Source organism: Oikopleura dioica, chromosome PAR, assembly GCF_907165135.1.
Source record: "Oikopleura dioica chromosome PAR, OKI2018_I68_1.0, whole genome shotgun sequence".
NCBI lineage: Eukaryota > Metazoa > Chordata > Appendicularia > Copelata > Oikopleuridae > Oikopleura > Oikopleura dioica.
In genome coordinates, this window is record NC_137293.1 from 6800410 (window position 1) to 6827845 (window position 27436).

The following is a 27436-nucleotide window of genomic DNA, read 5'->3' on the forward strand; positions in this document are numbered from 1 at the left end:
ATGTCTCCATATATGGAGACATTTTTGATCGCAGCCAATCAAAATGCTTGAAAGTCTTAGTGGTGGCGCTTTTCTGGATTTGAGCAAAAATCATCGGTAAATATCTTTGAGCGAAAGAAAATCAAGCCCTTGTCGAGCACTGAAGTTCTCCATTCAAATCTCCCCGGCGAATTGAGTTCAACCTCACTTTCAGAGAGTTTGAAGCCGCAGCCTCTGCAGCAAAGCTCCTCCCTTTCCATCCACGACCGATTGGAAAATATCGACAATGAAATCACCCTCATCGCCAGAAAAGTCAAGGTAAATTTTTACATCACGAACGAGGAAGAATCAAATAGGAAAAAATTCAGACGACGACGAGTGGAAAGTTGAAAGGGATGAAGCAAAAGTTTGAGGCGCGGCAAAGTGTGCTGAAGACGGAAATTGAGTGTACAAAGGTTTGATTCTTGATAGAAGAAGGTGGCTATGAGATTTTTTAGACGATAGCGAAAGAAAACGAGAATAAAGCGACTCATCTTGACACAGAACTCCGTCGACTAAGGACCGAAGGTACTGGCTTCTTCTTTATCATCCCTCCTTTTATGGAGTTTTAAGGCTCGGAGTTGCAAAGAAAACTCGACGAATTGAAAGCTCAAAATAACGAAGCAATAAGACTTGAGCAAGAAATCATTTCCCAGGGAAAACAAAACGACGAAATAATTGGAGAAATGGCAGATCTCAAGCAGGCAATTTTGAGCCTAAGTCGGACAGGTACTTAATTCTTTATTGAATTTCGGAAACCATTTTTTAGTTCGCGAAAAAGCACAAGAACTGAACGAAAGCAACACATTACGCGAATCAATGCTGGACGAAAACGCAACGCTCAAACGAGAACGATTCGAACTCGATGTCAATTTGAAAAGCCGAGAACGCAATTTACTTGAAGCAACGCGCGAAATAGCAGAACTAGAAAGAATGCTGCAAACTTCGAACTCCTCTGTTACAAATTCGTTATCTGCAATGTCGACTGAGCTCTAAACAATTCTGTAAATAAATATTTAATTTATACAAAAGTCGCACTTTCTCGTTAAATCGTATATGCACGGGCGCGGCTTGAACTAAACTCATTTAAAAATCAAGAGAGATGTGGAAAGCAGTCTTTTTTCTCCCTCAAATTTGGGCGCAAACGCAGCCAGATGCTTGGCCTGATTACCAAGGCTCTTACGGCCTCTATGGCGTCTGGTCGCGACCTTCAGATGTTCAATGGTCAGATTTTGTGCAGTTCTATCACAGCTACGATGCAACGAAAACGAATCCAAAAAAGGTCATGTCTCGGAAGATTCACGGCGCGTATGTGACTGCTCTCTGGGACAAGCCAAATGAAAAAGTTCATCTCTTGCATGATGAATTCGACTGCACAACAAGAGCTTGGCAGAACGAGCCGGAGTTTGAACTGAATGGCGAGAAGTACCAATTCATTCCTCCTCTGTCCTTGATTTCCAAAAACCGCGTCGAGGGAATCACAAAAGTCAAGACAAACGAAACAGTCCGAGGAATCCCGGTTTGGAAGTGGAAGGCCGACTTGAAAGATTCGAGCTCGAAATCGACCGGGAGCATCGAAGTTATCACCGCTCAAACATCCAGTGAAAACATTCCTCTACGACCCATGCGACTGAGCTTCCGACTTCCAGGAGTTGACCATCATGAGATTTTCGAAATCTTCAAATTTCGGTCTGACTGAGTCTGACAGCTCTCAATCATTTTTTTCTTTTGACATAAAAAATTTAAGCTGGGAGGAACCACCCGTGGAAGTGTTTCAAATACCCGCTTTGACGCCCTGCAAAACAAGCCACAAGCCTGAGATCCCAGTTTTCAAGAGCAAGAACTTCCACGCGATGGCTGAAATCAAGGAAGAGATTCAATGTTTTTACCAAAATTTAGCTTGATGCGCGAAAAATAATCTTGACAAGGACATTATCTATGGTTCTGAGAAGTACGACTTTCCAATCTACGACTTCGACATCACTTATTCTCAAGATGTTCAGCTTTCAAAATACCGCTTCTCGACAAATGGCTTTGCCGACATGATTTCGTTTTTCGGCAAGACGCAGCTTGAATGCACAAATGACTATGAAGGAGATGTTGTTTACTGCACCGACTTGCTTTATGGAAATTGTTCGTCCTGGAGGTTTCTTTTTTCATCGGAAGAGCACATTTTAACGTCCTTCTTAGCTTATCCGACGACAGTTTTCCAGGAAGCTCGACGACAATTCACGGTGGGTTGGTTTCGATGAAATCGCCAGCTGAATTTTGGGGAACTGATGATCCACAAGCCTACTGGTTCAAAGGAAATTCTACTGTTCGAAATGTAAGGGCTAGAATTTTCGATTGATTGTTTTATCAAAAATTTAGGTTTTAGCGAACTCATGGACTGCTGAGAAAACTGTAGACAAGAAAGAATACACATTTGACTGGTATTTTTCCGATAGCTCGTGGAAGTTTTACACGCATCAAGAAAGGTAGTTAATTTTGGAAGATGGAAACTTTGATTCTTTAGTCGGCGACAGCAGCCGCTTCTTTTGAGAACTCGCTCCGCAGATCCAGTTACACCGGACGGGCACCACCACCACGTCGACTATTCTATCTATTACTACGATGAAGGGCTGAAATCGTTTCCGGCAAATGCATTTGATTCTGCTTCGAAATGCTTCGCGGGAGAAAAGCATTCGTTTTTGCAAATCAACATGACTGATGTTGATGGAACTGGACCAGGTTAGGGTTAGAGAAAAAATCTCTCACTTTTGATTTTTTAGATGTCGTCCGAGACATGTTCAAAATTGAGTTCGAAAAACGACTGCGAGAGACACTAGCCAGGGCTGCCGGAGTTGGGTTTTTGAGAATTAACAGGCTTAAAATCTTCAATTTCGATCAAGCTGACAAATTCCAAATCCAGTTCTATCTTCTTGAGAAATCGAAGCTCTCAAAGTCGAACGAGTTGACGTTGGACGAAGCAAAGTTTAAATTGAGCGGGATCATTGGTTCTGGAGGCGTTGGAATGCACCTGAATATGGCTGAGTACTTGGGATATGACAGCAGATTCCAAGGTGGTTTTAAGACAATTGGCAGGGTTTTAAAGATTTTTAGCAATCAACACGACCCTGATTACAAAAGAGCTGTTCGACGAAAACGTTATCTATCAAGATAAATACGTAACTGACGGCGTAAGCGATGGTAACTTCGCAGTGGCTAGCATTCTGACTATTGTTGGCGGAGTAGCGATAGGTTTGGCTGCTGTATCAAGCGTCTTCCAAATCGCAATCCTTGGAATAGTCGTTCCCAAAATCTGATTTTCCGTGGTCCACATAAATAAAGTTTAAAAATCAACCCTGTTCTCGCCTCAAGCTATTTTTTGACGCAAATTGTTGTAATGTTTCAAGAGAAATGAGAATCGCTTTACTTTTGCCTGGATTGTCCTCGACAGTGACGATGGAGCAAGCTGATGCTCTGGAAAAGTGGCAGAAAATGTATTTTCCGAGGGAGCTAGTCCGGATGAAGATTACGCCATATGGGCAGCTAGGTGTCTTTGCGGAAAAGGACATTCCACGGGGCTCGATTTTGCTGGATATTGAGTACGAGGATCAGATCACAGTAAAGAAAGCGATACGGGAATTGAAGACGAAGGTCAAATTGAAAGTACCGACACTTGATTGCGTCGACACACTAATTTTGTACATTTATTATGAGCTGAAGGAAGAAGAGGACTCGGAACTCCACCCGTTCTTTGATGCAATTACCAAGGATTTTCGCTATATTCTCGCGAATTGGGATGAAAAATACGATGAATTTCTATCGCCTCAAGTATTGAGAATGAAGCATAAAGCTCAAGAACTCATGAAAATCCGATATCAAAGGTAGAAGTGCTGGATAGAATCATAATCATGAAAATTCCAGAGCGCGAAAGGCTGACCATGAGATCCAGTTCAACGAGTTCAATTTTGCCGCGAATCTCGTTATGAGCCGGCAATTGTCCGACGCTCTTCCAGATCCTTCTTCCAGGCCTGTTTGGTTTCTCGAATCTTCAAACTGTCACAAACTGGCTCCGATTTACGATGTCTGGAATCACGAAACGACGCCAAACTCTCACTACTTTAATCCTCCGGGCTCAAGTCTTACGATTTACGCAGCTAGGGATCTCAAAAAGGACGAAGAGCTCTTCGTGACGTACGGTCCTCATACTCATCAAAATCTCATGCTTCTTGCAATTTACGGAATGGCGCTAGAAAGTGCCAAGGGCGAAATCTTGTTCTTTTCGAAGGAAGAAATCGATGCTGCTCTCCCTGAACAACTCGCTTCAATCAACGAAAATGGTCCTCAATCTATGCTTCATGGGAAACCCAGTGATGATTATTTGACAGCTGAATGCGAAATTAACATGGAAAAATTACGATCTTCGGACCCGAATTTTTTCTTTCTAAAAGGTTAGCCCACCAAATAAAGCGGTAGTAATTATTCTTATTCATAAAATTTCAGACCTGCTGAATCAGCGACGCACTGATCTTGAACTCAAACTCACCCGCTTCGGGAAATTCAATGAGCCAGATGAGTACAGAAGATTTTTAGTGACGCGATTGATAGAGAGCGAACTTACAGTCATAGAACGCTGCTTCCAGCAATTCAATCTTTTATCATATTTTAAACCTGAACTCTGAAATTTCAACAAATACAGTATCTTCAGCGACCAGGAGTTGTTTGTTTCACCAACTTCTTTAGAATTTTTTTAAAGAGCGAGCTTTTCAAGTGTTTAACTCTAACAGTCCTCCAACAAGAAAGAGACGTCTTCTGTTCTTGCGAAAGACTACTCGGAATTCGCAAAAAATTATGAAGTTGTCGATGATTTTTGCCCAATTTGGGTTCTTACTAGCTGAAGATCATGAGGATCATGAGGATGCTGAGCATGGAATTACCTCGTGTCAAGCGGTTCTAGAGCAGCAAAACGTCTTGCTTGGCCATTATTCTAGCTACGGTTTTACTTTTTGAGAACGATTAGACTCTTGCTATGTCTCAAATGTCTACAAATGTCTCTGAATGTCTCCCTAAAACCGACATCTAAGAACATTGCTAGAGCAATCCGAACAAGTTAGACAATGTCGGAAGCCGGAAGAAGACTGGGTCGTTGATAAAAACGGGCATTGTGTAAAAGTCTTCTTGGTATCTCTCTTTTTTTTTCTTCTTCTTGATAACTTGAAAGGTCCATAAATCCTGGAATGACGCTCTTGAATGCTGTAAAAAGAAGGGAGGAAAGCTTGTCACGATCGAGTATCCAGCAAAAGCCTTTGAGATCAAGTATCTTCTTCAAAAAGCGAGCAACTGGACCGAAGACCAAATCTGGATCGGCTACAACGACAAGGAAAACGAAGGCGTTTGGATGGGCTGCAACGGTAAACCCGCTCCAGCCGGCTTCTGGCATAAAAATCAACCGGATAACTGCTGTCGCGGGCGCTACGGCATTTGGGAGCAGAACTGCGCGCTCATGGGGTCACGGTAGGGGCAGCGATGATACACACTGATTGATCGATAACATAAATTATGTTTTCCGTGATGATGTTTAATTGAATGATTTTTCAGTGGATATGTTACTTGGGAAGACCAATGCTGCAAATCGGAACGTCACCCATTTGCTTGCCAAGTCGAGGACTGTGCCTTTCCCGGAGAAACGGACGACGATAGTACCACAGGAGCTAAGCTTATTTAAATCCATCGATTTTGAGGAGATGAACTTTCGAATGGTTAAAATTGTACATTTTTAAGCTTGGAAAAGGAACCGCGTCGACGGAAATAACCGAACAAGACCTCATGATTCCAATGTGAAAACTCATCCACCATCCAAACTCATTTTCTTTATTTTCCACTGCATACCAAAAAATCTAAAAAAAATATTTCTTTATTTAACGATCCACACTCGTTGACCTCACAATCATCAAAGTCGTCAACGCATAAACTGACTAGCATGACTAGCAGTTATGTAAGGCGCTAATTGTTGCTCCAAATTATATCATCAAACCAAGTGATCAGAAAAAGTCTCAAACTCACTTTTATTAGCGCCCAATTTTTATGGTCTTTGATTTGTTTCCTCTCTAGCGAAATTTTTCATCAATGAGTTCATCAGTTTCTCAATTCGGAATTTATCATAATGACTGAATTTCAGTTCGATGTTCAAATCGTGATGTTCATGCGTTGTACCATTCATGGGAAGTGGAACAATGAAGACGTCCTGAATCGATTTCTCAATCAGCAGTCGTCTTTTGACCCTTGGAGTCTTTATTGAAATGCTTGGTTTTAATGTTGTTCAGCGTAAAAATGGCGTGACATTTCGATATTCATCGAAAATGCCTTTCATTTCCTCCATTGATGATCACTGAATTGACAGAATTTAGGTCAATCAGTGAACATTAGATCATCAAACAACGTCTAAAGAAGATTTTTATCAAGTCTAAATTTTGGACCGCGAGATTAAGGGGCCTGTTTTATCGGTTTTTAGCTCCAAAAACAACGCTAAAACCCAATGAACCCGTCAATTAGGCCACTGCGCTCTCGTCTGACCCCTCGAAAATATTTTCATTGTTCCCTGTTTTTCAGGAAACGGGTGTTTTCAGGGTAGCTGGGCCAAGTCTTCCCAGACGGCCGGGGCTTTCCGCTGGATGACTCCGTGTTGGTCAGGCGCTCGCTGCGTGCGCATAATGGGTGCGGCTTGTGCCGTTATATAACTACAAAGTAACAGGGCCGAGTCCTCCGGCCATCTACGGACTCTTTCGTCAATGGATTATGCACGGCAGGTTTTTGGGTCATTCTAAAGAGCGATAAACCCCATTTCTAGTGCCATAGTGAAGGGAACTCTTGCTGGATGCGTTTCCAACCCTTTTCTTGCTGACATTCAGTCGGACAAGTCACTCAATTTCGCGCTACAGTCACACCTACTTACTACGTTCGCTGTTACATAAAAATTACGTCATCGGAACATCATCCCCTGTTGGATCCCCATGGCCCCAAATTGACACCCCACAAGGGGGCTCAAGGTGGGGAGAAAAGTTGGAAAGCTCGAAAGGTGAAGAAGTTGTGTTCGGTTGGTTGCCCCGCCCAGATCCTTGGCGATCGTAGTAGCCAAGAGAGGTAGAAGCACACCGTGAGCATGCGTCGATCACGCGGGTGTGGGCGTCACAGCCCTTTTTAAATTTGAGGTCGTCTCGCCTCTCCCGCCCATAACTATCTCTAGACAAAAAACCGGAGAGCAAAAGTTGACTTTCTTTTTACTTGAACTTTGGACTCCTCCTAATGTTAATCGACAACCGTCTGGAAGCAGCTAGAGGTCTTTTATTTCTCCGAGAAGCGTCGCCGAGCAGCATTACTACTTGTAGCAGTGAGAGTATCTGTTCTTCCAGCAGCATGGACCGTTCCGACGCGGAAGACATGGAAGAGAACGGAGAGGAGTATCTCCGCCCGATCAGAACGTCAGTGATTCGTTGTGGCCCGCTCTATCGACCAGCCAGCGTAGGAACGCCAGAAATCTGCGACGACTCGATGAGCTCTTCCACCGACGAGCCACCAGTCGCACAACCTGCCCGGTCAGGCCTCAGGCCTCACCAGTGCACCGAGCCCGGCTGCGGCAAGTCCTACAAAAAGAAGTCCCATCTCACAGCGCATTTGCGCACGCACAGCGGGGAGCGCCCTTATCACTGCACTTGGGAAGATTGCGGCAAGCGGTTCGCCCGCTCCGACGAGCTCAGCCGCCACAGAAAGGTCCACACTGGCGAGAAGCCCTTCCAATGTCCAGTTTGCATGCGGCGGTTTATGCGATCCGATCATCTGACGAAGCACGCGCGGCGACATATTCACTCCTTGCCCAAGTATCTTCCCAGCTGGCACCAAGTGATGGCACAGCTCCAGGACATGGCACGACGGCGGGCTCAAGCCACGGGCAAGGCCACACCCTCTTGAGAAAAAGCGAGGAGCTCGAAACACAATGGAAAAACTCACCTCACGACACTAGCATAGAAGAATGATGAAAAGATAAAGAAGCCAAGTCTGGACTTTCTACATGTATTAGATGCCAAAAAACGCTTTCTTTTGACCAAACCTTTCCTGCCCTATAAACAACTGCTGCCTTATCAAATGCTTACAATTATTTTCTAGCCTGTTCATTTTTCAACCTTTTGTTTGAATTGTTTTTGAATTCAATACGAACTCACTTTCAATAGCGAAATACTTTTTACACTCAAAGAAACTATCGTGTCATTTATGAGTTCTGAGGACAGGAGCGATGATTATCAGCAGGCAAAGCGGGCGTGACAACCTGGTCACTTTAGGTACTAAGCCCTGATGATCGAGTGTCTAATCAGTGCATTTTGACGCAACTTTCCTTCAAACTGGGCTCGGAAACCTGGGTCGAAAACCTGAGGAAGGGTCCTGAAAAAGCCGCGTAGGCCTTTTCACGACCCTGACTCAGGGTTTGAACACAGGCTGCCAAGCCTTACCGTCATAATTACACGATTAAAGCTCAATATATCCATGTCCCTAAGCTATTTAATCTCCGTAAACGTAATTAAATGAGAGTCCCGTAATCATGTGAGTTGTAGGAAAATAGCGCCACCCAACTAATGTGTTTTCAACTTCTTCAACGTACGATTCCATCACGGAGAAAAGTCGTGCCCAGTTCATGCTACTATTTACTCAAGAATCACACGAGTAAAATGCCAAGAAGTGCGCCAAGTAGCAACTCGCAAGACCCTGGACTGATCAACGTCCATCGACCAAATTTCCAGCGGAGGACCTTTTTTCCTTGTTGAAATTTCAACTGAACAAAGGTCATAAAATTTCAAATGGCAAAGCCTGATTTTGGGATAACGATGATCAAACACTTATATAAGATAAACTCGTGGGAACATTGCTGAATCTTATATAAGAAAAGAAAAGATTTTGACGATGTCTGACGGTCAAGGTTTTGGTGGCAATTAGTTCTTTGTTCTCATGATGTTAAAAAGCATTTTTATTGTGGAGCAGGCATTTGGGAATCGAGTCAAACAGGTACAATCCGATATAATATTGACATATCTTTTGTTTCCCGAAAGATTATGGGAGTCTGCCTTGTCACTCCCATTTCCAATGCGGATATATTCTCCGGGAGAATCTCATCCGAGAACGATTGTTAAGATTTCACAAGCTCATGAATTTTCCCAGCGAAAATTCAGAACTTGTGCGTTGTTTCATGAAAATAACCCGACCATTAAAAGTCAGGTTGCCAAAGAGTCCTCTTGATAAAACAGAAGAAATATAGTTAAAAAACTTATTCGTATGTGCTGGAATGTTTGTGATTGTCGACCGATCTAAAATTCCTTGTAGACAGTCGAACTTCTCATCTTATGGCCGCCGATTTCTCGTTCTAGAGATCGGATCTGCATGCACTTGACTCTCACTGGAATAATGTGTGCCCCAGGGCCATCGCACCAAATGACGCACGCCAGTCACTGAGTGAGCACCACCACCATAACCTTGCACCTCTCAATGATTCGATTTCTAGAGAATTTATCCCGACCATGAAAAGACTATTAATTCTACTAGAGATTTTAACGAAGATAGATTGTTATTGCCCAGAAGGATGTAGGAGCTGTGGTCAGACATCAAAAGCCGATGGAACCAAAGATACTGGCTTATTTTACTGCGACAGTGGGGGACTAACAGATGTTCCTTATGGATACAACACGAAGCAAATCAGGGACCTAAGGCTGAACAGCAACAAAATCAAGAAAATCCACCAGCACGACTTCGGCTTGAAGCTAGAATGGCCGCTCTTGGAAGTGATTCATCTGGAAGAGAATCAAATCGAAGAGATCGATCGGAACTCCTTCCAAAATCTCGGAAACATCACCACCCTCTTTCTTTCCAACAACAACCTCACTACTTTCCTCGACGGCATCTGGCTCCAGCTCAAATCGCTCAACCGCCTCCATCTCGACCACAACCAAATCGAAGTCATCCCTAAAGACTTTGGCGAAATGCCGCAGCTAACATGGCTGACGATCACAAACAACAAGATCTTCCACGTCGACTGGTGGCACTTCAACAAAATCAAACTCCAACGATTTCAAATGGCCAAGAATCCGATGCCTTGCAATTGCGATAATTACGAATTCAGAATGTGGTCAGACTTGGCGTTTGAAGACGTCAGGTAAGAAGCAAAAACTTGAGGCAACCTGAGTCAGGCTTTGAAAGAACACTTTTGAAAAGCCGCGTAGCGGCTTTTTCAAAAACAAACCCGCGAAGCGGCTTCCCAAAAAATACCATTACAGTCTATCTCGAAATTTTGGTGAAGCCGCTTCGCGGCTTCGTTTTTGAAAAAGCCGCTTCGCGGCTTTTCATAAGTGTTCTTTCAAAGCCTGACTCAGGTTTTCGACAACGGATTCTTAGCCCAGAAAAGCCATTTATCTAAAAATTTCTATTTAGATTCGTTGACTTGGGCTTCATCTGCCGAGGTGTCGAAGGAGGCCCATCAAATTGCACAGAACCAAGAGTAATCAACGCTGGTCACGTGAGAAACGAAGATGATGTGTACTCCGAGGCCTACAGGACGATCTATACAATTGGCGAAAACGCAACTCTCTTTTGCAATTTCACTGGAGACCCGGTTCCAAAAGTGAGATGGATAAACGACAAAATCGGGCTGGATAAAAATGATACCGATCCAGACGTGACTGTTGACGGCAATTTATTCATTCAGAATCTCACTCTTGGTGAGAAAAAAGCGTCTTTTCCCGAGAATAGCTTAATTTTCAGAGCATACTGGTTCCTACTGGTGCAACTTGGAAACAATCAGCTTTCGAAAAGTTGAGCGAAAAGTCAATTTGAAAGTGATTGAAGGAACTAAGCCGCAAATCACTGGAATCTCGACGCAAATCAACAAAGTAGAAGGCGAATACGCAAAGCTCTCGTGCAACATCACTTCCGAACCTCCGCCAGTTATTTCTTGGTTTTACCCGAACGGCACCAAAGTTGATGCTTCCACGAATATCGACAAGCTAAATGTGATGAATTTGCAGGGAATGTCGATTCTCACAGTAAGGTAGGTTTCTACATTTCAAATTAAGAGCTTATCTGATCCTAGAGACCTGGACATTTTGGACCAGGGAAACTACAAATGCAAGGCACACAACTTCCTCGGCGATATTGAGGCTGAAATCCTCATGGTCGTCGAAGTCTCCGAACCAGAAGGTGACAACTACTTGCTTCTTGTCGGAGGAATTCTTGTCGCTTTCGTCGTAGTGGCAATCTTCATCGTCGCTGGAACTTACGCGAAGAAATACAGGTACGCCCCCTTTATCATAAATTTCCCGATTTTTCCTTGTTTAGGCGGAAGGCCCAACTCAGAAGAGAACGAGAACAAGAACATGTCCGCGCTCAGCCCGTGGACGGTATGCGTATTTAACCAAGCATTGCTGAGATCAATCAGATTCTGTACAAAACTCCTTCAAAAACTTCCCGCTTTCATGTCCACCGAAATTTTTCTAATACAGCTAATCTCAACTTCAACAGAATTTTTCATAAAGTCGAAAACTCTTTGAAAGTTCATTTTCATGAGATTTGACCAAATGCTCATATTGTCACAGTAAAATAGTCGGCCAATCTGACTAAAATGAAACTCAAGAGCTTTTTGATACAGTTAGCCGCAACTTCCAACGCGCTCAATGCAACAGCAACTGATACAGATTTACTTGTACTCAATACGTACCAAGCAGGTTACTGGCCCGCGCTAGTCATCAATACTCTCACTGATCAACTTCATACAGTAAATTTTGAGCATTCTTACCCAGCAGGTTTCTACGACGCTTCATTTTCATTTTCTAGCTCTTTTTTCTAGTGGAAGACAGCTGTGTCGTTCAGTTCCAAGGCTCTTATTTTGTCCTCGGAGGATATTACAGACCTCGAATGATAGCAAAAATAGAAGATTGCGGAATTCGAGAGCAGGCCGAGCAACTACCAGTTCCTCACATAAACGGAATGTATGGATCTTGTACGGTTTACGAGGAAGCTGTTCAGCTTTGCTTCTACGGAGAGCCGCAAAAAGGATGCGCTTCATTTACCCCAGAATCCGGGTCATTCCCTTTGGAAGGCCGAACAAGAGAAAGCCACGATTTTGCCGGAATGATCACTTTCAATGTTCGTTTTTTTTTCCTATAATTCGATCATTATTTTTCGTATAGGATCAAATGTATGTTGTCGGAGGCTGCGGAAATACTTATCAAGATTGCCACAGTAAAGTCGAAATTTACAATTCAAAGAACAAGGCCTGGGTTGAAGGTATAATCAGATAAATGCTTAGATTACTTTGAGCTTGAAACTTTTGAAAGGCGCGAGTCCCCCAGTAGCTGAGTTTTATGGAATGGCCTTGACTGCCGATGAAAACTCCATCTATGCTTTTGGCGGCCGACGCGATCATACTAGCTCGCCAAACGATGTCTTTGAGTATAGATATGGGAAGTGGAAGATCTTGGGAAATATGGTGGAGAATCATCGAAAACTCAACTCTGCTTTTCAAATTGGAGATGTTGTCTATTCTGGCTACTGTGGTTTGGAGAAAAACGTTATCAGTGAAAATGGAGTCGAGTCAAAATGTGAGTCTCAATAGAAGAGGATCAGATTTTATTTTATTCTAGCTCTTTATTCGCCGGAGCGATGCTTAGAACTGTACTACGCGATTATGATGCCAATGCCTGCCGGAAGCTGTAAATAAAGCCACTGTTACTGATTTTTATTCGGAAATACAAAAGAATAAAATCACTCACTCTCACCCACTGAACGTCGCGTTCTGTCGAAATCAGCAAGAAAAATCCGGTTTGCCGAGGATCAAGGGAGAATCCCGGAAAATCGAGGGTCATCCACTTTTAGTATAATATTTCCACGATTATTTTTTCCAAAGCAATTCGGAAGAGTCAAGAGAACATGATGTTGAGCTTGAAGTTTCTGTTTTTAACCAGCGATTTTGCGCAGGGAAACATCAAGACACGGTCTACAGGAGGTAAAACATTCTGTAAGACTCGGGGAGAGACACTAGAGGAGATGTGCTGTCTAGGAACAGAGCTGAAATGCTTTGGATGCAACGACAAGCTACTGAATAAGTTCGGCATTCCTTGCGAAGAGCAACCGACATCGATTGAAAGTCCAAATGATGAGTGGAAAAGAGACTGTTTTTGTGGGGGCACTGGTTATATCGCCGAATGTCGCCATGTAAAAAATCGAGGGATCAAGTACTTGTAATTTTTACAAAATCCCTTCTTCGCCCCTTCCTTCTGGCGACCTTCGACGACATAACCAGTATCGCCCGTTTTTGTGACTCCTCTTGCTTGCTGTTTGACGATTGCTGCAAGGATTTCAAGAAACTTTGTGGACATTTACCACGTGAGTATAAAAAATTATGATATATATTTTATAAATATAGCAGAGCAGAACAAAAATTGCCCTCGTATCTATCACGTCTTGCTGTTAATAAAGCCAATATTACTGTAAAAAAACACATGTTTCAATTTATTCGGTCATAGTTTTCAATCTCATTCGGTTTAAAATCTTTCGCTTTGCGTCGAGCCGGTTGTCAGGAAGTTCATTCGGGAGACTAATAAATCGCCCTCGTTTCGTAGTTTTTGGGATCTGAATCATTCAATTGGAAGAAAACACGAAGAAAAGTACTCTTGATCTGGCGTTTTTCTTGATGATGACAGTTTCAGCAACGCTAGCAGCGACGGAAACAGGGCGGAGTCTTTTCTTGGGCTTTCAAATTAAAAAAAATATGAAGAAAATATTTGCGGCGCACAGTCCTATTGTTGCTTTCAGAAAGCAATTCTCGTTTTCGGAATTTTTTCTTTGGAACATAATTTTCATCGATTTTTGAGGAAGAAATATTCGTGATTGAAGTACTCATGATTTTTGGTTTCGATGAGGAGCGAATTGAGCTGATGGCTTTATCGCTCTCTTGTTGTATTTTTCTTGGGGCGGGAGTGACCAAAGTCTTGAGGTTTTCTACGCAGCTCATGGCAAGCTGTAGTTTTGACTAAACAATTTTGGTAAAAACCAGTGAGAAAAGGGTTACATTCATGGAAGTCCGAGAAATGTACTTTTGATCTCGGTTGTCAAAGTTTTGCTTCACAAGAGCAAGTTCCAAGAGGCATTTCTTCAAAAGCCAGTCGGCCTTTTTCGTGATGCTGATTTTGTCTTTGTTCATAACGCTCATGATCGCGTTATTTTCGTCTTCGATGTTTATTGAAATGGGTGGAAATAAGATGAGATTGTTTGATAATAGAACGGCCCAGCTTCATTTAATCTCGCTCTCAATCTACAAATTGTTGTAGGTACAAATAGTCTGGATAAATTTTCAGGTCAAGTGGTCTGATAGATGGCGTAAGTCGATGATAAAAGTTTACCGCGGGACTAAATTATCATTTTCATTTAAAAAAATCTATGAGAAACTCGTGAGAAGTTAGCAAAAATTGAAACAATTCAATTGTGACACTGACGAACTTCATTAAAAAATGTAACTTTAAGATCTCGATTTTTTGAACGGGTTAACGCGGGAGCGCACAAAATTTTTTTCCCGGTGAGCGCACGGCGCCCCTTTTTCGGGGCAAACCCCATTTAAACATTCTAGCGCAAAACCAGTAAATTGTTAGGTCAAAAAAAGTCTTCTACAAGACATAATAGACACACTGTCGACAAAATTTAGCCCCAGCAAGGTGGGGTAACGAAAATTTTCGATGATGAAAACTTGAAAAAATCGAGGATAAACGGGCTCTGCCCCGAAAAAGGGGCGCCGTGCGCTCGCGCGTTAAGACAATATTGAAGCAAAAAGGTAATATCATATAACTTATTTCTATATATTCTGAAATTTTTGATTCAATAAATTTCCTAAAATTTTTAACTTCTGCGCAAGTTGTCTCGTTTGTCTTTTCTGCTCTTCAAGGGCTGCATTCTTCATCGTTATTTGATTCTCTAGTACTCTTTTTTCATCTTGCACGAGCAATAATTGCTTGTGAATATCTTTCAAGTCCTTTTTTGGTCTTGTGAAAAGCTGTCGTATGCTCTTCATTTTGTCCTCTTATTTTCAGATCTCAATTTATAGATAAAAAAAGCTTATGAAAGAAGTGAAATCCGAAGCATAAACTCGCTGATGGTTTAGCTTCGCTTCTTCAATGCGAGGCTAAAAGTGTCATTAGAAAAGAAAAAGTCTCTGAAAGTGCAAATGTGATCAAACACTTCATCTTCTTTGAAAGCCTTGTCTGAGGCCGCCGCACCTTGAGATGACGAAAGATTCCAGCTGAGTAGGTTTACATTTCTACTTCTTACAAATTTCGCTTCAAAAATGAACCCATGCCTGTTATTGCTTCTTCTACTTGAGCATCTGCGGCGATCGCGCTTCGTAAATCTTCGACTTGGTCTTCTGAGTACTCTCTCGTATTTTCCATTTTCTGCCGCATCTTGTTTTCTAGCAACTCCAAGTTTTGGTACTGGGCTTCGAGCAGATGTGTTTTCAGCATGTTGGTTGTCTTTACTTTCTCCTGTAGTGAGGGATTCATAATGTGAAACTAACTTCGTTTATATTCATTCTGGGCTCGGCAACCTAATTAGAAAACCTGAGTCGGGGTCTGAAAGAGAAAAATGAAAAGCCGCGTAGCGGCTTCTTTAAAAACGAAGCCGCTTCGCGGTTTTGTTACAAAAAAAGCCGCTACGCAGCTTTTCATTTTTGCTCTTTCAGACCCTGACTCAGGTTTTCTAATTAGGTTGCCGAGCCTAGTATTCAACTCTAAGGGTTGGGCCTAATCCTAACCCCTTCCTGTAGCTGATCCATGAATTTGAGCAACTTTTCATTGAGCACAACACTTTCCTTGTCCACAGTTCTGAATTTTTGTTCAATCTCCTTGTTGATTTCAATTTGTTTTCCAATGATCCAGTACCCACGAGTTTCTTTTTTCAGACTAAGAAGATATCAATATTTTTTTATTCAGAAAAAAGCATCTACTTTTCAATATTGTCGATTTGAAAATCTGCAATACTTTCTCTTCTGCGAACGTCAATGTCCGAGGCATCACGTAAGGAGTTCTCAATCTCGTCCAACTCATTTATTCTATCGAGAACGGATAGTCTTGAGTTGCGTTTATCCTTCGCTGTTGAGCTTTTTCTCCTATCTTTGCCCATCTAACGCGTTTGGAACAATTTTCAATTTCAATTAATGAAATGAGAATTTCAGAAAGTCGACAAAAATGGGCTTGAATAATTTATATTGGCTTGAGTAAGTGTTCCGTCTTTACTTGATTAAAAGAGACGTATTATGAAGACTAAATACTCACTGAAAGTCATCAAGATTTCTAATGAATAAAAGGATGAATAAACAATTTTCATAATCCCGTTAAAGATTTTCGTCTTTTTTGTTTTTTTTCATAGTTATTTAAACAATCTCTCCTCTTAAATATTTGCACGAAGAATGGTAAAAAATTAATCGCTGCATTTTCCCTTCTCTCATAAGAGAATAAGGAGAAAAAGCTTGAGGTAGCAACTTTTTCCAGAATTCGGCCATCATGGAGGATCAACTCACGACGGACAACGAAAGCTCAAAGATTGCCTCTCGCCCAGCTTCGGCCATCATGGAGGAACGAGTCACGGACATGATTCCAGAAGAGCCAGTGATGTCGCAGCCAGACTCACCTGACGATTCTTTCCAACCAGATATTTCCCTCAACGCAAGAAGCAGTGCCGAGAGTTCAAGACTCCAGGTAACCAAATCAATTCAAAATTATGTCTACTCGTGTTTAGCCCGAGACGAGTGACGCCATCAACACCAGGCCAGATGACTGGGAACGTCGAGAAAAAGACAACGGAGTTCCTTACTACGTTGATCATGTGAGAAAGAAGACAGTATGGACTCACCCAGACCTCACCGAGTTCATCACTGGTTTGCAAGTTCTCAACGAAATTCGGTTCCCCGCCTATCGGACCGCCATCAAGCTCCGCAAAATCCAGATGAAGCTCACTTCGGACAACTTCAACATTGAAAATATGCAGAAGGCATTCAGAACTGTTTCTCCTGATCCAACTGCAACGATCGAGGTGATAATTTTGGCTGAGATTCTCTATGATCTGTACGAAAATTCTAAGCGGCGCGCTTATCAGGTAAAAATTAGAGACATTTTCAGTTGTTAGTAAATTTTTCAAGGCCGACTTGACTCTCAATTGGCTGCTCTCCGTTTTCAACCCTAAGCGAGAAGGAACCATTCCAGTTCTCTGTGTCAAGGTTGGCCTCGTTGCTTTGTGTGGCGCACAGCTGGAGCAAAAGTACAGATATCTTTTCACCGCTACCAGTGGTGCGAAGAGAACGATGAACAAGGAAGGCCTCAAAGCTCTTGTCTACGTTCTGTCTCAAATTCCATACCATCTTAACGAACACGTCGCCTTCGTTGGAAACGAGCTCAACGTGGATCCGACTGTCGAAAGCTGCTTTCAACACAGGTGAATGATCAATTGAAATGTTCAAGTATCTATTTCGATTATGTTCAGAGCGAACCCCAAGAGTCCAACTCTTCACATGGACGACTTCATGAACTGGTGTTCTCTTCAACCTGAGTCTATAGTTTGGCTTCCTATTCTTCACCGAACGATCGCAGCCGAGAAAGTCACTCATAATGTCAAATGCCAGTGCTGTAGAAATAAAGACTTCACTGGCTTTAGATACAAATCCCTCAAGGTAGAGTCTAAAAGTAGAATCAAGAAGAATATGGATTTCTTTTCAGCGATTCCGACATGATCTTTGTCAAGAATGCTATCTGTATGGCAAGGCTAATGAAAAGAAGCTCGTTCATTCGCCCTTGGTCGAGTATTATAATCCGACAGGAATAAGAGAAAACATCCGGGATTTTGTAAGTTGCAGAAAAATACAATAAATAATACGAAAATTTCAGATGCGAACTGCTCAGAACAAAATTCCTTTCTTGCGCAAGAAAAACATCAAGCTAGACTACCGATATTATCTTCCGATTAATCCTCAACAAAGCCCGTAAATTCAGGCAACTGCGCTTTATCTGACACAGATTCTTCTTTTTAAATAAACTTGTGAACCGGCTTTTGCTGGATGAATCCAACGCTTTCCCCGACTTATCGACTGCTGTACTGCTGTACCTACTCACGTCCGCAAACTTATTTCAGATAACAAGTGGCCTCTTGGGAGCGCACCGCCAAACTCTGACAAGATAGAACAGCTTTATTTCGATGATCATGCAGAATTTACTCTGCCGCCAATCTACGTCACTAAAATCAAACCGAGAAATGAAAAATTTATGGAAAACTTGTTTATTCTAACTAAAGAGACAGTAAAAAAAATAGTGAAAGAGCTAGTAGATTAGCTTGAGGTAGAGTTCTTCTTGATTTCTTGAGCCTTTGCTCGAACCTTTTCGGCGTGCTCGAGCTAAAAATGAGCATTCATGAGCTTTTTGTTTGGATTGATTCTCAAAGAAATGGGAGTGTTCTTACATGTTTCTGCTGTTTTTGGACGACAGATTCTATTTGGGACTTTCGTCGGCCATCGGCTTGGGTCAGTTTCTGAAACAAATCCAGTAAGAAAGTTGTACAGAATTTTAACAAGCTACCTTTTCGTGGCGCATCATGACTTTTGCTGGATCGACAGGAGTTCTAGGGCTGAGAAGAGCTTCTGGTGGCGAGCGGGAGGGCTCATTGAGACGAACTTCGAAAGAACTGGTGCTCATCTTCGTGATTTTTTTTTAAAATCTCGTGTTACAGTAGGTAAGGCGATCTGTGATGAGGAAGGCCACGTCGAGGCCATTTTTAACCTGCTCCAGGTGGTGGCGCCAGTGACCATCAGAATCGGTAATGAGCCCCCAGTGGGATTGTGCGGGTTAATTAACTCTTTAATAATTTCGAACTCGCCAGGCTGCGCTCGCCTTTTTTTCATGCAGTGCCTGTCAGCGCTCAGCCATTACAATGCAGTCATCAATCATTTCCAAACGTAATTAAAAATGCACTTTCAGCAGGTAGAATTTTAATTGCCAGCTAAACGGAAAATATTTGCATAAAGTTCAGATCAATTTAACGGGATTTGTCATTATTGGTGAGGCGCTCGTCATGAGGAGCCTTTATGGTAAGGGCTTAACCCTTCGTAGTTTGGTCTCAAAATTCGGCCACCCCCATTTTAGGTTAGTGTTAGGGGGGCTCCAAGGGAGCGAAGCCCCCTAGGTTAGGCATTTGGGTTAGGAACTGCGTACTTCTATCTAGGGGGGTCCCGGGGGGGGCGAAGCCCCCGGGTTAGGAAAAATAAAAAATTTAATTATACTTGGCCGAATTTCGAGGTCATACTACCCTAACCCTTGTCCAAACCATAACTTATGGACAATCTTATGGATCATAAGTTATGAACCATAACTTATGGTGCATAAAGCCCCCATTCTATTCAATTATCGATGCCAGAAGGTTGACTTGGTATAATGAGTGCCATAAGATTGCTGTAGCGTCGATACAGTATCGATGCAGATACCATATGTGTTCATTAGAGAGAAAAAAACAGGTCCTATGAGTATAAAATCCCGTCGGAGTGATGAATTTTTCATTTGCCATTCCGACGACTGTGTTCAATTAGACGAGCAGCTTTCCAAAAACTCGCTTAGGCGGCAACCTTGGCAAGAAGCCATTCCTAACACCGTGAATTACTGTAAGCAGTGTCCTTTTTTAAACTTAGAATCGACTACAGTGTAGCAGTTATCAATATTTCCTCTAGCAAATGCTCGAAAAAAAAGTTCGGGGCAGTTTTACTACCGTAGTTTAACGATCCCATTCATGCACTTGACGCACTCGCTACTACGTAATTGCCTTTCTTTGCTTTCCCTTTTTCGGACATGCTTGCTCATGTGATTTTCAGGACAAAATAAATACTAGATCGTAATTTTTTTTGAATAAATTTGCTTTACGTCACTCTCTATTTGGGGTTTTTTGAAGGTGTTAGATTTATGTCTTCATAACACGACGTTTTCCTACTTAGATAAATTTGACAATAATATTATGTTTTCTAATGAAAATATTTTCTTATCGACAATAATAATTATTTGTCTTCAGGAGTCAATGAAGACTCTCGTTATCTTTTAACGAAGCAGCCTTTTTAGGCGTTTTTCAATCGCTTCTATTGATTGTGCCACCCTTAAAAAGGCGACTGAATTTCTGAATTCTAGTCAGAATGTTTCAAAAATTAATTAGCTACACTCAGATGCATCTCGAATTTAGCCCTTCTTTCCACAGGTGGCATCAACTTTATTGCCCTAGAAAACTACTCATATGTAAAGTTGGTGTTCCATCCGGAGTAAAGTAGCTCGCCTCTAGGTGTCGTGACTCACGAGGGGGCACCATAAATACACGGAGCAGATGACTCTTATTTCAAATTAACATTTAGCCGTTGATGCTCTTTTGTTTTGAGCACCTCAATTGTAGCTCGCGCAGGGACACGAGTACGAGTCACAAATAGTACGATTTGAAATAATGGAGAAAAAAGAAAAGCCGAATTCAGAGATAAAAGACATCTTCAGAGAAGTTACCAGGCAAATTGTCGAGCAAACGGTAATCATAAATTATCAATTACGTTAATTAACAACTGAACATAAATATAAAACAAGCATTTGAATAATCACTTCAGACACGAACCAGGTTCAATTCAGCTTTATTTGCCGATGAGTCTTCTGATGCAGAACTGTCAGTTTCCTATTCTGACATCGAGGAACAAGAAGATCCAGAAACGACGAGTACTGCTTCTCTGACTGAATCTGCCAGATTAAGTACAGCAAGAAGATCTTATCGATTAGCCAGAGCAGCGAAGAGTCCTGGTCAGACGAGTCCAAGGAAAGCAAACTCAGACCTGAGTCAAACTCATCCTCTGACTCAAAGCACAAACGGAGCTACTACTAGAATCAGTCTCCCGCTTGATACAAAAAATGCAACGAAACGCAAGAAAGGCAAAACCCCGCAAAGCCCGGCGAAGTCGGAGAAGAGCGTCGCCGAAAGATTCAAAGACGCGAAAAAAGCTGTCTCAAAACGACTTGGATTCAATAGTAACAAAAGCCAGTCAAGAGGTAGTAAAAATGCCTCCGCACCAAGGTCGCCTGATGTAAATGGTCAACGATCAGGACCGGAAGAGGATGTTTTTTCGCCGGCGAATGGAGAAAAGGTCGTCGAAGTTCACCAAAGCACTGGAAATGTGAATAAACAAAGATTGAGCGATATTGTTCAAAGGACGATTTCACGGCATCAATCAAGGTAAATAAAAATTATCAATTCGATGAGTCCATTCTCATTTTTTCCCACAAGGCATCCTACAAGAAACCCGACAACAGATCACACTCGCGCTGTGACTAGAAGCCAATCGACAAAAGAAGACGACAAAAGACCAAAACGAACTCGCCAGAAAACATCGGATCGTATCGAGCAGCATTTAGTCGCAGCAGCGCAGAAATTGTCCGACAATGTCCAAGGTGTTTATGGCCGCCAACCGTCGAGTTCTACTTACGAGCTGCCGCTGGAAAAGAAGTTCGACGAGGAGTTTTCCATGACGGATTTTGCGTCTGGCCCTTCTTCCAAGGGAATATCTTCGAGATCGAGTAGACAAAGCTCTCAAACATCGAATTCTTCCGGTAAGTTTCCTTCAAGATCTTCATCATTCATCCCCTCTTTCAGCTGAGGCAACTGGGACAGCTCCGATGCCATTGAATACCCGCACAGTCAGCGCTTCAGAAGACATCGTGCCTCCAACTCCCGCTTCCGTCACAAACTCACGACCACAGTCATCTCTATTTACATTCGACGAAGGTCAACTGAACACGACAATAGAAGAGGAGGCCGAAGAAAGACGACAACAAGCGATCGCTTCAATCACAAATGATTTGATTGCGATTTCGAATACGCCTCAATTCCAAGACGTAAGGAGTTGAAAATGACATTCTTTACCGATCTTTGTAGGCTACTTCCAACTTCCAAACCGACCTTCGAAACCTCTTTGCGCCAAACGCGACGTCTCTCAATCAAGAAAATGCATATCGCCGCCTAATGAGCCCGCTGAAAAGAGTCCTCGAACAAAGCACTAACATCAGTCAAGAAAACCTAGTTGAAACTCTCATCGCTTCCGCTAGAATAATCGCCTACATTCCGAGCCTAGCTCGCTTCATTTGGTCCTACATCACCTCTACTCTCAACTTATCTATACAAGACTTGGATGCATACGCCCAGAATAACAACGATTCAGATTCAGACGAGGGATCCGCTGTATAAACTCAAGTCTGTGCAAAGCCTATCCATTTTTACATTGTGACGCTATTTTCCCTTCTAATAAAGAAACAGCTAATTTCGTTCAAAACTCCTCTGAGTTGCAATTTTAAAATGAAAATTTCTTTTAAAAACTTTGTAAAATTTTTTTCACCACAGCAAAAAATTGTTGAAAATCATGAAAGAGGCCCGAACGAAGAAGTAAAGAGCAATTCGAGAGTTGAACAAAACGAAGCATTTGCCAACGAGCTTTTGGATAAAAACGATCAGCTGTGGAATCTGATTGAACACCTGCTTTTGACCCAGGAAAAAGCAGATGCCTGCATACAAAAACAAAAATCTCTCATCGAAACGTATCGTGGAAATCCAAGCGCTCCAACTCATGTCTCTCTCGACGAAAACTTCGCGTTGTGTGAATCTCTCAATGATGATTTCCAACGATCCAGAAGTCAAGAAACAGTGCTACATGCTGATCTTCCTCAACGACAATGCTTTGCGACAAAATTATTTTCCTACGAATAATAAAAATGCTATATTTATTTATGTACAGGCGATATTTTTTTGCTTTACTGGACAAACGCAGCCAGTAGTCCTTGAAAGCCAGCATTGTAATCTAATGCGACTTCATTGGTTACATAATCGCTTCGGTCGTCGTTGAAAATGTCCGTAGGTGATCGAGGGCCGCCGACGAGAGCTCCATGGAGAGTCCAGTGGTTGGAGTCGGGGGAGTTGATGATGTCGTATCCGCAGGGCTGGGGATAAGGAGGGCATGAGCTCGAGCGATGATGAGGAGTATTCGGGAAGTTTGACCCGTGTCCAATAAGAAGAGAGCCAGGAGAGCCGTTGACAATCGGTGTTCCGCTTGGTCCTTGACCAAGGAGGTAGTTCAGCTGCCCTTCTGCCCAGGTTCTATTGAAAGAAAAATAATCGTAAAAAATATGCGTGTTGCTTACCCATATCCAGAATTGAGACCAATTGACTCTGCGGTCTTCATCAAGAAGGCTGCATTGGCTGCGTGTCTGGCCGATCCCCACTCAGAAATATGAACCATCCCTCCAGGAGTTTTAGGCTTCGAATTGAGTGCTTGAACAAAACCGGAAAATTTCGCTTCAAAAGTTGAAGCCTGATTTGCTTGATTATCTGCTGAAAGAACTTCGTACATGACCAGATTCGCCGCTGCCGATTTGTCATCCCATGAAAATTCACTTCCGGAACCGATGCTAAAAGTCGATGCCAAGGTCAAAGCCTTGTTCAAGTCCGCTTGGAAAGAACTGGGAGTTATGACTCGTGAAGCTTTGGCGATGAAGGCACCGGCGAGAACAATTTCATCGTTGTAGCCTGACCAAGAGTTGTAGAAATCGCGTGCAGCAGGGACTGAATCTGAGTATTTTCCTTGATAAGTTGCTGCAAAATCAAGAAGAGATCTTGCACGGAGGAACAAATTCTCAGCGTATTGAGCATCAGTTTCGTGAAAAACGAGTGCGCCAGCTGCAAACATGGCCGCTGTTTGTGCAGCTAAATCGGATCCAGGAGCTTGCTGCGAGATTTTAGCAGAAGGGCGCTCCATTGTCATTTCTTCAGGACGTCCCCACGATGCGTGATCCACGTAACCATTGCCAACTTGTGCCCAGAGAACGTTATTTTCCATTTCGTGGCATTTTATGAAGTAGTCTAAGCCGTGTTTGACGATTCTCTTAGCGTTTTCGTACTCGCCAGCAGCAATGTAACCAGCTTTGAAAGTGTCCAGTCCCCAAGCGAGAACATGAAGAGTAAATGCCATCGGAAAGTTGAACTTGACGTAATCTCCTGCATCGTAAAATCCACCGGTTAGATCTCTGCCTACATCACAGCCGTCCAAGAGCCCAGAATCGCCTCGCCAGCTGACGCGATGCCAAGAAGGAAGCTCGCCGGACATTTGCGCTTCGTAGAAAAAGATGTTTCTGCTCAGAGGCTCTGAGTCAGAGCGGAGGCATAATCGAGCTGACTTGTGGCCTGTGGAATTGAGGTTTGCGCTGGAGAGGATGGAACGATTCCAGATGACTTTGAGCAGTCAAGAGTTGATGGAGTGGTGGTAGTTGTTGAGCCTGGGGATAAGGTTGTGGTGCTGATAGTGGTAGTGCTGGTGGAAGTTGTTGATGTTGTTGAGGGACCATTGTCGCCCGGAACAACTGGGTCGGGGAGACAAAGCGTGATGGATTCTGGAAGAAAGACGGTCGATGAAATTGTACCGGAGAAATCAGATAGATCAACCTGACCCTCAAGAGTGATGCGAAACTCTGTTCCTGTCGTCCAATTGTGGAGAGTTTTGAAGCTCCAGGCAGTTGATTTTGATGAGAGAGTTCCCTCGGGAAGAGGAGAATTCGCGGTGTTACCCCAAGTCGTCACGCTGTGCGTCAAAAACGGAAAGGTGATTTTGAGATCGTAGAAGACGACTTCAGAGGAGATAGGAATGACCAGAACGAGTTGGAAAACATTTGAGACTACTACGCCGTTTTCCCAGTTTTGCCATGTGCTTGGTTGAATTACCGTGTATTGAGAGGCGGTTAGAGGATAACAGGTAAGCTCTGGTGGGGTAAGAGGGGTTGTAGAAGTCGAAGTCGTTGACGTAGATGTAGATGTTGGCGTTGATGTCGTTGTTGTTCCTGTTCCAGTGTTCGTTGTGGATGTCATTGTTGTTGAAGTAACTGTCGTAGTCGTCGAAGTTGTTGTGGTGGTGGTTGTACTGGTAGTGGTAGTAGTAGTCGTATTATAAACAGACTCGTCGGTGTTGAAGCAAACTCTAGCCTTACAGTATTTTCTCGAAAAAAAAGCAAAAAGTGCACGTCTAAATCCCAAGATCTTCACCCTCCGTTTTTATTTTACGTGAAAATTTGCAAATCACCTCGGGGCGGTCATAATCTCCGCGGAATCCAAACAAATCTCTCTGAGCATTTTTACTTTCAGATTTTCAAGAAAACGGTCCTTAACTTTTTCAGCCCACGGAAAGCCAGTCGACAAGGCGGAAGCTGTGAGGTCAAATGAAATCGCCTTTGAAAAAATCTTATAATTATCAAAAGTATTGAAGACTTACCTTGTTCCAGCACAAGTTTTCTCTCGAATACGCAGAGTAGATTGACGCATTTTCTTCTTCAGACCATCCTTGGTATTCAAACTCGGGATTCAAGAATCGCCCATTGGGAGATTCGACTCTTCCGGCTCCACCGATTCCGAGAAACAGCAACTCTACTCTGTAATTTTCTGAGATCGGCTGTTCCAAGGGTAGTTGGACCAGGCCGGAGTTACAGTCGTCGCATTTTTCAAAGTTACTCACGAAAGCAGATACGCAGTTCTCTTCTGCCGGATCTTTTAACCCCTTTCTTTCGAGCTCAAGAAAGGTTTTTTATCAAAATTCTTATTAAATTTAGAAAGAAAAGCGTCTACGAGAAGCGATAAAAAACCGATCCTGACATTCCATGTTCGCGCCCTGAGTCCATTGACCGGTTGGAATGTTCTCATGTGGGATAAAGAAAGTGTCGATTAATCCGGGCTCAGAGACGTGGGAGGACTGCGAGATTCCCGAAACTTGAACTTTAAAAATCTGCACATTTTTCGTCGTCCCGTTGACAGCTTCCAATCGCCCCGGTTTAGCTTCAAACACGACAAAATGGCGATCGAGCGAAATGTGCGCTACGCGGACATCTTCCGATTGAAAGCTCACGTTTTCCGGAAGCTGGTTGTGAAAGTTGAAAGCGGCGTACCAACCTGTTGCTCCTGTATAAGCAGTTTTTACAAGCCCTTTGAGCAAGATAAGCGAGCGGTCAGCGGCAGGTTCACTGTAGCCAAGCTGTTTCAATACTGACACGCGCTTTTGAACCGGCACTCCTGGAATCACTTTCGGAAATTGGATTTTTATTCGTTTTCAAACCTGATTGATCGATTCCTGCAGGACAGGGGCCTCGGCAGACGAATTCCGTACTATCTTTTTCTAAGTCGACTCTTTGCCATCCTTTGTCTGGGCTCGGCAACCTGTGTGGAATACCTGAGTCAGGGTCTGAAAGATCTTGCGCTAAGCGGCTTCGCAAAATTACCCTTCCAATCCATTTTTAAATTCTGGCGGCTTTTCAGACCCTGACTCAGGTTTTCTACACAGGTTGCCGAGCCCGGTCCTTGAGGAGTACAGCGCACTTTGAATGGCCGATTGTTAGTTCGAGTCGTTTGATACAGTCCGGAATTACAGTGAATCGCGCACGTTGCCTTTTTCCGGTTGAAATTACAATTTTTTTCATGACTTGCATAAGATCAATTGACGATTGCTACGTGCTAAACCGCTTTCGTCATGTATTCTCAACCAAGCCCATAATTCCGATATATCTTTTGAGCAGCTTCCGAGATATCCGTTTTCAGGCAGCGGTATATCCCCGCAGTTTCCAGGTCGCCGCTCGTTTGTTCGCTGTTCTGTTTGGTTTGAGCCCGAGCGCTGGAAAAAGAATTCTGGCAAGTCGTTGGTCAGATAGGGATGGAAACCGGAGTCGGAGTGGAGAAAGGTTCCAGTGTAGATTTTCGGTGGCGTAAAGGCTTAATACAATAAAAATGATATATCGATTCATGGTCGATTATGACTCATAATTTATGAGTGTACTTACCAGCTACAAATATCGAGCCTAGGAAAAACTTGAGCTTGACCAAAGCCATCCTTTTTTATTTCTCTTATTCTCTTCTTTTCAAATGAAAGTTAGGTACAAGCACTCAAGTTATCATTTCCGCGCATGCGTATTTCATACCGCTCAGTGACAGCGCCACCTGAGCAGCATTGAGATTAGCAGAGAACTACTACATGTAGTCGAGTTTGCAAAATTTGATTAATTTAGAATTCCGTACGTATCCAAGTTTTATTCGGGACGCGGTTAAGTCCACCTGCCCTTGAATTTGTGGGAGCTTTGGTTTTGATTTTGGAACACAGTTATAAAAAACACATCGACAAATATAGCTTCATCATCGTTTTTCCGACGTTTCCTGAAGAATAAGACAAGTTGATGATGTTGTATCATCTGACAGCAAATTTGACTAGCCTGGCGCAACGTGGATGTTCAGAGAAAACAAGTTAGATAAGTCACATCTCTGTTTTAGACATCGCTGGCTCTATAAA

The 27436-nt window shown here is 42.9% G+C and overlaps 11 protein-coding genes and 1 long non-coding RNA gene across 12 annotated transcripts; 9 read left to right on the forward strand and 3 right to left on the reverse strand.

Annotated features, from left to right (window-relative positions):
- The first annotated feature begins 43 nt into the window (after positions 1-43).
- On the forward strand, positions 44-1038 carry LOC145705028 (uncharacterized). Its single transcript, XM_081782476.1, has 6 exons — positions 44-96; positions 138-297; positions 348-434; positions 477-546; positions 592-747; positions 788-1038. The coding sequence occupies exons 1-6, from the start codon at positions 44-46 to the stop codon at positions 1012-1014; spliced, it is 753 nt and encodes a 250-aa protein (XP_081638602.1). The 3' UTR covers positions 1015-1038.
- An 82-nt stretch (positions 1039-1120) lies between these two features.
- On the forward strand, positions 1121-3330 carry LOC145705036 (uncharacterized). The gene is made up of 8 exons (XM_081782484.1): positions 1121-1707; positions 1766-1916; positions 1947-2164; positions 2209-2344; positions 2389-2495; positions 2534-2748; positions 2790-3080; positions 3121-3330. The coding sequence occupies exons 1-8, from the start codon at positions 1121-1123 to the stop codon at positions 3321-3323; spliced, it is 1908 nt and encodes a 635-aa protein (XP_081638610.1). The 3' UTR covers positions 3324-3330.
- A 57-nt stretch (positions 3331-3387) lies between these two features.
- On the forward strand, positions 3388-4685 carry LOC145705038 (SET domain-containing protein 4-like). The gene is made up of 3 exons (XM_081782486.1): positions 3388-3887; positions 3928-4454; positions 4507-4685. The coding sequence occupies exons 1-3, from the start codon at positions 3418-3420 to the stop codon at positions 4683-4685; spliced, it is 1176 nt and encodes a 391-aa protein (XP_081638612.1). The 5' UTR covers positions 3388-3417.
- A 236-nt stretch (positions 4686-4921) lies between these two features.
- LOC145705040 (C-type lectin galactose-binding isoform-like) lies at positions 4922-5728 on the forward strand. Its single transcript, XM_081782488.1, has 4 exons — positions 4922-4953; positions 5088-5184; positions 5225-5517; positions 5602-5728. The coding sequence occupies exons 1-4, from the start codon at positions 4922-4924 to the stop codon at positions 5726-5728; spliced, it is 549 nt and encodes a 182-aa protein (XP_081638614.1).
- A 1518-nt stretch (positions 5729-7246) lies between these two features.
- On the forward strand, positions 7247-8243 carry LOC145704650 (uncharacterized). Its single transcript, XM_081782122.1, has one exon. It carries the CDS (start codon positions 7306-7308, stop codon positions 7966-7968), a length of 663 nt encoding a protein of 220 aa, XP_081638248.1. The 5' UTR covers positions 7247-7305; the 3' UTR covers positions 7969-8243.
- A 1286-nt stretch (positions 8244-9529) lies between these two features.
- Positions 9530-11541, forward strand: LOC145703327 (neogenin-like). Its single transcript, XM_081780673.1, has 5 exons — positions 9530-10195; positions 10471-10757; positions 10801-11086; positions 11129-11329; positions 11374-11541. The coding sequence occupies exons 1-5, from the start codon at positions 9564-9566 to the stop codon at positions 11447-11449; spliced, it is 1482 nt and encodes a 493-aa protein (XP_081636799.1). The 5' UTR covers positions 9530-9563; the 3' UTR covers positions 11450-11541.
- Positions 11542-11656: 115 nt separating this feature from the next.
- On the forward strand, positions 11657-12788 carry LOC145705045 (uncharacterized). The gene is made up of 5 exons (XM_081782492.1): positions 11657-11837; positions 11882-12180; positions 12225-12321; positions 12372-12635; positions 12678-12788. Exons 1-5 carry the CDS (start codon positions 11657-11659, stop codon positions 12752-12754), a joined length of 918 nt encoding a protein of 305 aa, XP_081638618.1. The 3' UTR covers positions 12755-12788.
- A 3795-nt stretch (positions 12789-16583) lies between these two features.
- On the forward strand, positions 16584-18059 carry LOC145705046 (dystrophin-related protein 2-like). Its single transcript, XM_081782493.1, has 6 exons — positions 16584-16778; positions 16819-17175; positions 17219-17511; positions 17560-17746; positions 17793-17918; positions 17961-18059. The coding sequence occupies exons 1-6, from the start codon at positions 16584-16586 to the stop codon at positions 18057-18059; spliced, it is 1257 nt and encodes a 418-aa protein (XP_081638619.1).
- Positions 18060-18332: 273 nt separating this feature from the next.
- Positions 18333-18874, reverse strand: LOC145704843 (uncharacterized). The gene is made up of 3 exons (XR_014134504.1): positions 18645-18874; positions 18529-18597; positions 18333-18463 (listed from the first exon to the last, which is right to left on the reverse strand). It is a non-coding gene; the product is annotated as an uncharacterized LOC145704843 (long non-coding RNA).
- Positions 18875-20292: 1418 nt separating this feature from the next.
- LOC145702433 (uncharacterized) lies at positions 20293-22801 on the forward strand. The gene is made up of 5 exons (XM_081779657.1): positions 20293-20616; positions 20693-21309; positions 21361-21683; positions 21727-21968; positions 22009-22801. The coding sequence occupies exons 1-5, from the start codon at positions 20539-20541 to the stop codon at positions 22315-22317; spliced, it is 1569 nt and encodes a 522-aa protein (XP_081635783.1). The 5' UTR covers positions 20293-20538; the 3' UTR covers positions 22318-22801.
- Positions 22802-22876: 75 nt separating this feature from the next.
- On the reverse strand, positions 22877-24276 carry LOC145703257 (endoglucanase E-4-like). Its single transcript, XM_081780592.1, has 2 exons — positions 23265-24276; positions 22877-23220 (listed from the first exon to the last, which is right to left on the reverse strand). Exons 1-2 carry the CDS (start codon positions 24224-24226, stop codon positions 22878-22880), a joined length of 1305 nt encoding a protein of 434 aa, XP_081636718.1. The 5' UTR covers positions 24227-24276; the 3' UTR covers position 22877.
- Positions 24277-26521: 2245 nt separating this feature from the next.
- LOC145705082 (uncharacterized) lies at positions 26522-27026 on the reverse strand. Its single transcript, XM_081782538.1, has 3 exons — positions 26934-27026; positions 26617-26865; positions 26522-26544 (listed from the first exon to the last, which is right to left on the reverse strand). The coding sequence occupies exons 1-3, from the start codon at positions 26980-26982 to the stop codon at positions 26522-26524; spliced, it is 321 nt and encodes a 106-aa protein (XP_081638664.1). The 5' UTR covers positions 26983-27026.
- Between the last annotated feature and the right edge of the window lie 410 nt (positions 27027-27436).